The following is a 9,926-nucleotide window of genomic DNA, read 5'->3' as shown; positions in this document are numbered from 1 at the left end:
CAGAGAGCTTCAAACAAACATTTCATTCAAAGAAATTACTTAATATTAGAAAATAGAAAACTGTAACTAAAAATAAGTACCTCTCTTAAAGCCCCATCTAGTTACTAAATATGGTTGCATATGGTTAAAAAATACAAAAAAAAAATCACAAAAGTGAAGGCCAAAACATGGCATTATAAAGGTAGCATCCCATATGCCAACGTCAGAAAGAATGAGCAAAAGCAACTCTTCATAAGAGAGCACAAAGAAAAAACCTACCGAAATTATTTTTCAAATTTTGCATTAATACCTTTTCTATGAGAACTGTTCTCTTTCAAAATATTGCCGATAGATTGAGATCTTAAAAAAATAAAACTAGAAGTGTAGCACATCAAATATGCAAAAGAGAACGAGTTCAAATTCATTGTGTAAAGATAATACACAAAAAACCAAACCTGGATAATCAAGTTGTTAACTTTCAATTCCATTTTCTTAGGAGCCAAATAGAAACATGACGAAAGTCAAGTCTGCAAGTTGACCTCTCCCCATTTCCACAGAATCAGGGCCCAAGGATATATTGCTATTGCACAAAACTTCTCAACTTCGTGTCACCCTTGGCAACCACTCAAAGTCGATGATCATAAGTGAATTGTTTCTCAAAAATGAAAAATACTCCGAGTGTGTACCTAGACAATGATTCATACAATCATAAGATGCCCCTCAGCTACAAGCCAATATCAAATAGATCTAATTGTGCTACCATGCAATGTACCTAAGACTTGGATCGTTTGGCCTTTTTACATGAAGGTTCTCCTCCTGAAGCAGCAATATATGATTCCGCATTGATATTCTCGGCACATTTTTGCTTCCCAAATTCTTTGGATTTTTTCTAAAAAACACAACCAAACATATTGATTCACTAATTCTCGAAGAAATTTATATATATACCAAAAATGAAGCAGCCAGCATTCTTTATACATAATTTTACCATGTAAGCTTGCAATAACAATGCTTACATTACCCCCACCAAATAGCTCCATGACGCAGGAGCTTGCCACAACCCATTCATCCCCTTTAAGGAAAGGAGGCAATGTATCAAGATCTGGACAGTGGAGCTATACATGGTGGCTACAAAGCATTTCTGGCTCTATAATATCATTTACCTTTAAAGAGGTGGCCATGGCAGCCATGTCATTATTGTGGTCAGCGAATTTACTGTGATCCTCATTTACAGGTTCCTGCAGTTGCAAAATTAAAATTGAGGGAAAAATGAAAAATATTAATTGTTAAACATATGATTCATGCGGCTAAATCATTCCAAGAATCAAACCTGAGGAGGAACAAATGCAGCTTCTCTCTTTCTTTTGCTTTCGGCAGTTTTTTCTGCCTGTTTATGCTGCTTATCTTGCCACTTCTTCGCTAACTTCTTTGAGTCACTTAAGAAGTATTCGCCGCTTTCTATTTGTAGATCAATCTGAGGGAGATTGTAAAACATTGCATGTTAAAATATCAGTGATGTTGAACAAGCCTCAAACATAAAACAGCAACATTGGAATTGAAACAAACAATTTCATACAATTTCATACAATTTCATACTTATTTTTCACAGGATGTGTAAAAAAGAGGGAGTATTAAGTATCTGAGTTTCCAATAAGAAAGAAAAATGCAGGGGCAATAAAAGTGGAAGATATGGAGGAAGTTCTTTGTGTTTGTGGTTGGTTTATTACGTCAGTATTTTTCCCTTCGCCCTCCCAGAAATGGGTGAACAATTAGGCATTTCTAAAACAGAAACCAGCTCTCTTCTTTCCCAACTACAAGCCTGTGCATTATAAACCCCACCCCGGCAAAGAAAAAACAAATGGCATCTTATGCTCCCAAAGTTGATCAATAACACATTCACAGAGTATGATGTTGATAATCAAGCTAGCAAATAAATCAAAAACCTGCTTATCTTCACTTCCTCCTTCTGACATAAAGGAAAGGCAAGATTCATATAAACATAACATGTATTAAACCATATAAAAAATAAATAATGTATAGTTTAACAATTTGACTGCTTCTAGAACTTCAAAGCTCACAGTAATTTTCTTCCTTCAAAAAAATTGATCTATTACAATTTTACACAGGAAATTTTCTACTACACATCAGCCGTAGCAAAAAAGGGTACTGGATGAATGAATCTATTGCAGCAAACATATCAGAGACCGTGCAATTTACCTTACTCGGTTGCTGAGGAGGGGGGAAGGGTGTATATGGTTTCTTCTCTTTACCCTTCACCTTCTTTTGTTTGACATTTTTCCTGCACATCATCCAAGGATGAGAGAGAGAGAGAGAGAGAGAGAGAGAGACAGAGGACAGAGACTGAAAAGGTATAGAAGATGCCATACTTCTTAAATTTGGGAAGAAATCTATCCCAGTTCTCATGTGCAAGTGCAGGATCACTCGCAAGCTCTTTCTTCAGCATCAATACCTATTTTTCAGGAGGATGCAAAAAACACTCAATAGATCATAACATGGAAATATATGTGTGCGTGTATAATGTCAAAACCAAAAGAATTATCCGATTCACCTTAATATTGTATACTGGATGCATTCTATTCAGTATGCAGTCTTCCACAACTTTCCTGACTTGTTTTAAACCTTTAAATGAACCCATGGCAGCAACTGTGTTCCCCTACTTATTTACATGCAAAACAAGAATAATATTCCAGTTCTTGACTCCACTTTAGGAAAGAATATGTTTGTAAGTCAATTGGCATCTTTGAGCATTACAAAAACCCAATGCACTAAATTGTAAACCTAAGAAAAAGAAGAGTCACAATGATCTACCTGAACAAGAATATAACAACCAGTCAAAATCTCAAGTGCCTGCATCCGAATGAAATGGTAAGAGTAGGTCCAAACAAATCAAACCAGAAGCCACACAAAACAAAGGCACAAACTTCAAAGGCATCAAAACCCAAAGAAAAGTCAATAATTTGTGTCAAGACCAACAGCATATTCATATAATTTTTCACTCTCCAAAGAGGGGAACAAAAGGACAGCTGTATGCAGACCTTTAAAGTAGAAGAATTGGGGCCCACAAGATGTTGTCGTCTCTTAACAAATTGTTCCTGCATGCAACAGTTATTAAACCTAGGTTTCAAATTTTCAGGGAATTATATAGCAATTGGGTAATATACAATATAACATATGAACTATTGCAAAATCAAACTAGGATTAATGCATGAAAAATGGGCATTAGACAATCAATTTGGTTTATGCCAGGACATTAACCATAGAAGCTCTTAGATAACTAGAGGAAAAGGGGAGCGTGCAAACACACAAAAACATGGGCAAAAGACACTAACCTTCCCTAAGGTTTAAAAAATTCCATTGACCTTCCCTGAGGTTTAAAAAAAGTCACAGACCTCCCTTGAGATTTGCCCAAAAGACACAAATTTCCCCTCAAAAGACTTTTCTTTTTTACAAAATACAAGGGAAGGTTTGTGTCTTTTCGACAAATCTCTAGGGAGGTCCTTGGAATTCTTGAAACTTCAGGGGAGTTCCCTGTCTTTTTGTCAAGCCTCAGGAGAGGTCAGTGTCTTTTGTCCAAAGATATATATATATATATATACAGAGAGAGAGAGAGAGAGAGAGCAAAACAAGAAATAAAAATCTTTCATAGATTATTAGAATTCTTTACAACATCCTTAATACAATAAATTTACAATTTTTGATCAAATTATTATCAATATTTGCGTGATTTCTACTGGATTAAGCACTAAGCACGGCATGATCAATTATGCCAATGCAAGTGTGTTCATTCAACATCACCTTATTCCTTTAGAATTTAATCATAGTTACCTAGAGCACAGTGAGTCTCAGGTCGTGGTGTAGGTACAGAAATGGAGGTGCGTACATGATTCTTTGGGGCATAGGCTTAGTCAGTACACAATTTTGGATCATGGTACGCATGAACCACTTATTTGGGTAGATTGGTCGATACGCTCTGTCAGGTTGCAATATGTTTTAAATTATTTACTTAGGATGGAATAATTAACGGCTGTGCTCCAATAAAATTCTGAGTAACTCATACAGCTCCCTCTCTCCTCAGTCAATCATCTCTCTCTGTCTGAATCCATCCACCATCACAGCAGCAAAATACCTCTTCCCTCTCTGTGTTGCAGGCTTCGCAGCAGCAGGAAGCCCTCTTCTTTCACCTGCCACAGGTTTCATAGCAGCAGGAAGCCACTTTTTCTCTCTTGCCACAGGCTATACAACCACACGAAGCTCTCCTCTCTCTCTCCCTGGCAGGCTTTTTCAGCAGCAGTGAATGTTTTCGCATGAGTTTTTAAATTTGTGAATATTTTCATGTGATGTTTTATTTCAAAACGGCTAATAAATCTGGGTTGCCGCTTTTGGGGATTAGGAATTGGATTCCAACTCCATTGATCCAGGATGCTATTGACCCACGAATCCGTACATGCAATCCAGATCATGGTTCAGCACCTTTTGATGGGGGGGTGGGGGGAGAGGAGCGAGCCTCGTAACTATGAATTTAGTTATAGATTTTACAGTTTGAAAAAAAAAAATTCTGTTTAAATAATATAAATATTTTAAAATTTTTCAGTTCCAATTGGGGTTAAATAGGATAGGGTTGACTAAGTACAGATCACGAAGTACATAAAAACAAAAAAGAAATATCCATTCAAATTGAGGGCCAGAATAGGGCGGACAAAGTACAGAACTTATCTTGAGTCTTGGAGTCTAGCATATTCGACTAAAACTTTGAACAAGACCTAAAAAATCATTTTATGAAATATTTTTCCAATATATTTAGTTTCTAATTATTTTTAAATTAAATTAATTTTTCAAAGCTGTATTCTAGAAGGATATCCCTAAACCTAAAAATTGAGAACTAAGCTGTCCAATTTTCTATTTCTTATCGTTCAAAATTTTGATTTGAAAGCATCTTTATAGAATTCAAATGGGGATGTGCCTTATAGTGTCCCATTCCTAGAGCAGTCATGATACTACTATTCTTATCTCGATGATGAAGGTAACTTTTCCACTATACTTAATAATTTGCAGTAGAGAAGATTTCCGGTGTTGAAGGCCCATTTGTCTATGAGTGGTCTTGATGGGAACAACTTGGATTCAGAAATGTTTCGCAGCTTATTTCCTTGATAAGGCGCATAGCTCACAAGTCATTATTTTCTTAGTGGCAGTATTATCATGTGTCTTTGCTTAGGGTTCCCTCGCAATTGCCTAATAGGATTGAAGGTTTAACAAGAAATTTTTTAGGGTCAGGGATAGTGGATAATAACAGGAATCACCTTGTTAGTTGAGGTAAGAGTTTGCAAGCAAAGAGAGGGTGGACTGGGTTTTGGAATGTAGTGTCTAAAAGCACTAATTATAATGGATGAATGGCTTTGGCAGTTTGCCTTGTTCTACCTTTGATGTAGGTGATCCACTGATCCATAATATTTAAGGCATCAAGCACAATGATTCTGAAGCAAAGACTGGGTTAGCATCACTCATACCGCTACGACAGTGCTTGCAAATCTATTTCACAACATTTTCAGTCCTTGGGAGGGGAAAAAAAATGGTCAGAAACATTGTTTTTGGGAGGATGAGCAATTAGGAGGTTCCATTTTTCTGGGGTCTTCCCTCAACTTCATAATTTTTTCAATCCACATTATGCTTCTATTTCCAAATTTCTTTCCCGGTGACAGATAGATGGAATATTCATTTCAGGAAGAATTTTAACAAGAGGAAACTAAAGATCTTAGTGTGCTTTGGCATGTGCTCCATCAGTTTTCTTTCAGCCCAAAAGTGAAAGTTTGGACTTCAGATACTTCAGGTATTTTCTCTTGTAATTCTTTCTACTCATAATTGGTTCATCCATTCCTAATTCTGACCTTTCCTTTTGAATACTCTTTTCCTAGGAAGTTTGGGTTCCCTCCAAAATAAAGTTTTTATTTGGGCTACTGTTTTCTTAATAAAATTAACACTAATGATTCGTTGCAGAAGAGCCACCCTTATCTTCAGATGTATGTATTATTTGAGCAGTAGCACGTGCAGTTTTCACTCGTTTCCATAATGCCCCAAGACTTGGTGTATCCACACTTTAATTTTTATAGATATGTATGAGGTCTAGATCCAACCCAGGGAGGGGGGGGTGGGGGTTGGAGTTTGGCTTCTGGAGGAGCACCATGGGCTAATTTGTACTTTTGAATGTAGATCAGATGGCTTTGCTTCATAAATTCTCATTTCTATTTTGCTGGTTTTTCTTCAAGACAAGGTCTTGTTCTCCGTACTTTTTCCCATCTTTTACTAATGATGTTATTTTATACAAAAGAAAACTTTCTTGAATCAAAAGAGAAAACGGCATGCATCAGGAACACCTTTCCTGTGCCTGGCCCACATCCAACATACACTTTTAACAACTATGATGAGACTAAAGTAGGAACATAGAAGAGACTCTAGAATCTAATTTGGCGCTCGGAATAGAAAAAACACGGCAGGAATGAAATAGAGGCAGCAATGGAATCCAAGTCAAAATGTCATTACTGCATTCAGCTACTCACGCAGACTGATTATTCAAATGGAATAAAATATAAGACAAAAAAAGGGGGGGCAGCCCAGTGCACAAAGCTCCCACGCATGTGGGGTCCGGGGAAGGGGCGGACCACAATGGATCTATATAGTATGCAGCCTTACCATGCATTTTTTTGCAAAAGGTTGTTTCCACCCCTCGAACCCACGAACTCTGCCTGTGATGCACTTAATGTCCTAATTTTTTCACACACAGCCGGTCCCAAGCCCGGGTTAAGGAGGAGGGTTGCGTTAGGTAGCTGACAGCCAGCGTAAAATTTGTCAGATCACTATGATATGAATCCTTACCGAATATTTGCTGGGGCATCCCCTATGAGCGACGCGTTGCACTTGATCCACTCGGGTGTAGCGAAAAGTGGGCGAGGGTGGGCTAGGTCGTCGCCTCGAAGCAACGCGCCGTGTCGGCGCCCGGGTACGGTGTCAAATATGCGAGGGTTCCTACATCATTCTGGACGTGGGCAGGTAAAGACGTTAGTTCAGGAAACTAGGATTAGATTAACAACTTGGAATATAGGGACACTTACGGATAAAAGCATGAAAATTGTGGATACAATGATTAGAAGAAGAATTAATATAATTTGCCTTCAAGAAACTAAGTGGGTGGGGGAGAAAGCTAGAGAAATCGATAAATCAGGATTTAAACTTTGGTACACTGGAAAAGAAAAACATAGGAATGGAGTAGACATTATTATAGACAAAAACTTAAAAGATAGCGTTGTGGATGTAACTAGAGTAAGGGATAGAATTATAAAAATCAAAATGCTATTAGGACATGAGATAATAAATATCATTAGTGTTTATGCTCCTCAAGTTGGCTTAGCAGAAAATCTTAAGAGACAATTTTGGGAAGATATGGATAGTATTACACAAGGCATACCAGGGACTGAGAAAATATTTATAGGAGGAGATCTGAATGGACACGTTGGAAGAGATAATAAAAATTATGAAAGGATACATAGAGGATATGGATATGGAGACAAAAATGAGTCTGGAAAGATGATCTTAGACTTTGCTATGTCATATGATTTTAGTATAATGAATACTTGCTTTAAGAAGAGAGAAGAACACTTAATAACCTTTAAAAGTGGACAAAATAGAAGTCAAATAGATTTTTTTTTAACTAGGAGGGTAAATCATTTATCATGCAAGGATTGTAAAGTTATTCCAGGTGAAAGTCTAACCACACAACATAGAGTCTTAGTGTTAGATATATGTATTAAAAAATGGAAGAAAAAGGATAAAATAAACCAGTGTAGGAGAACTAGATGGTGGAACCTAAAAGGAGAAAATATAATAAAATTTAAAGATAAAATGATCAAAGATGGGGATTGGACCTTAGAGGATGGGATAGATTCAAATACTCTTTGGAATAGATTAGCTAACTCTATTAAAAAAATAGCAAAAGAGATTTTAGGCGAATCAAGGAGAAGATTCTTAAATAGCAAAGAAAGTTCGTGGTGGGATAAAGATGTACAAAAAATCATAAAGACAAAAAGAATTTGGCATAAAACGTGGCAAAAATGTAGAAACAGAGATAACTTTGAAAAATATAAGCAAGAAAAGATGCAAAAAAGGCCATTAGTGAAGCTAAACATAGATCATTTAATAGTTTGTATGATAGATTAGGTACAAAAGAAGGGGGAAGAGATACATTTAAACTTGCTAAAGCTAGAGAAAGGAAGAACAAGGACTTAGGAAATGTAAAATGTATAAAAAGTGAGGATCATATTGTCTTGGTTAAGGACGAAGATATTAAAGAAAGATGGGGAAGTTACTTTAGTAAGTTGTTTAATGAAAACCAAATAGAAGGCTTAAATTTAGAATTGTCAAATGAGGAAAAGACTAAAAATATAAGATTTATTCGCAAAATATAGTTAACGAAGTTAAGTTTGCACTAAAAAAGATGAAAAATGAGAAAGCTATGGGACTAGATAACATCCCAATTGAAGTTTGGAAATGCTTGGGTGATAACGGAATTATATGGTTAACTAATTTATTTAATACAATTATAAAAACTAAGAAAATGCCAGATGAATGGAGAAAAAGCACTTTAATACCTATATACAAAAATAAAGGAGATATTCAAAATTGTAATAACTATCATGGAATTAAACTTATGAATCATACGATGAAACTATGGGAAAGAGTACTTGAACAAAGATTAAGGTTAGAAACGAAGATCTCAGAAAATCAATTTGGTTTTATGCCTGGGAGATCTACCACAAAAGCTATTTATCTTTTAAGAAGATTAATAGAAAAGTTTAGGGAAAAGAAGAGGGACTTGCATATGATATTTATTGACCTTGAGAAAGCATATGATAGGATACCTAGGGAAGTTCTATGGTGGGTTTTAGAAAAAAAGGGTGTATGTTGTAGGTATACCGATGTCATTAAGGATATGTACGATGGAGTAATGACTAGTGTAAAGACTATCGATGGAGAAACTAGAGAATTTCCAATTACCATAGGTGTACATCAAGGATCTGCTTTGAGTCCTTATCTTTTTGCTTCAGTGATGGACCAATTGACTAAGAGTATTCAAAAGGAGGTTCCATGGTGTATGTTGTTTGCAAATGATATTGTATTAATTGACGAAACTAGGGATGGAGTAGAGGCTGAGTTAGAATTATGGAGAGAAGCTTTGGAATCTAGAGGCTTTAAGATAAGTAGAAATAAAACAAAATATATGAAATGTAATTTTAGTAATGATAGGAGGAATATTGGAGACAAAGTTAAACTTAATGATGAAGAAATAAATAACACTTGTAGATTTCGATACCTTGGATCTATTATGCAAGAGAAATTGAAGATGACATAATGCATAGAGTTAAAACAGGTTGGGTAAAATGAAGAAGTGCTTCAAGTGTTCTATGTGATCGTAGAATACCCTTAAAATTGAAAACGAAGTTTTATAGAACAGCTATAAGACCAACTATGCTATATGGATCAGAATGTTAGGCGACGAAGAAACATAATATCCAAAAAGTAAAAGTTGCCGAGATGAGGATGCTTAGATGGATGAGTGGTATAACATTGAAAGATAAATTAAGGAATGAACATATTCGTAGTAAGTTAGGTGTAGCTCCTATAGAAGATAAGATCAGGGAGGGACGACTCAGATGGTATGGACACTTGCAACGTAGGCCTTATAGTGCACCTATGAGGAAGAGTGACTTAGTTACTGTGGGGGGCAGTATAAGGGGAAGGGGTAGACCTAAAATAACTTGGGAGGAGATAGTGAGTAAAGATTTAATATCTTTGAATCTATCAAAAGAAATGGTCCATGATAGCATAAATTGGCGGAAAAGGATTCATATAGCCGAACCCACTTAGTGGGACTAAGGCTT

General features: G+C 36.2%; 1 protein-coding gene across 1 annotated transcript in view; it reads right to left on the bottom strand.

Annotated features, from left to right (window-relative positions):
* Nucleotides 1-255: 255 nt before the first annotated feature.
* The window catches only part of LOC131143788 (KRR1 small subunit processome component homolog), a 55,253-nt gene continuing 45,582 nt past the window's right edge, over nt 256-9,926 (bottom strand). The window contains exons 5-13 of the mRNA XM_058092127.1: nt 3,036-3,092; nt 2,809-2,847; nt 2,549-2,653; nt 2,367-2,449; nt 2,197-2,278; nt 1,310-1,453; nt 1,143-1,217; nt 752-868; nt 256-665 (exon numbers count right to left, since the gene is read on the bottom strand). Of these exons, the coding sequence (XP_057948110.1) occupies nt 752-868; nt 1,143-1,217; nt 1,310-1,453; nt 2,197-2,278; nt 2,367-2,449; nt 2,549-2,653; nt 2,809-2,847; nt 3,036-3,092 (702 nt within the window). The 3' untranslated portion in view covers nt 256-665. The remainder of the gene's footprint in view (nt 666-751; nt 869-1,142; nt 1,218-1,309; nt 1,454-2,196; nt 2,279-2,366; nt 2,450-2,548; nt 2,654-2,808; nt 2,848-3,035; nt 3,093-9,926) is intronic.

The sequence above is a fragment of the Malania oleifera genome, chromosome 12, assembly GCF_029873635.1.
Source record: "Malania oleifera isolate guangnan ecotype guangnan chromosome 12, ASM2987363v1, whole genome shotgun sequence".
NCBI classification, from domain to species: domain Eukaryota; kingdom Viridiplantae; phylum Streptophyta; class Magnoliopsida; order Santalales; family Ximeniaceae; genus Malania; species Malania oleifera.
Note: the sequence above shows the minus strand (reverse complement) of the source record. Positions and strands in the feature narration are given on the sequence as shown.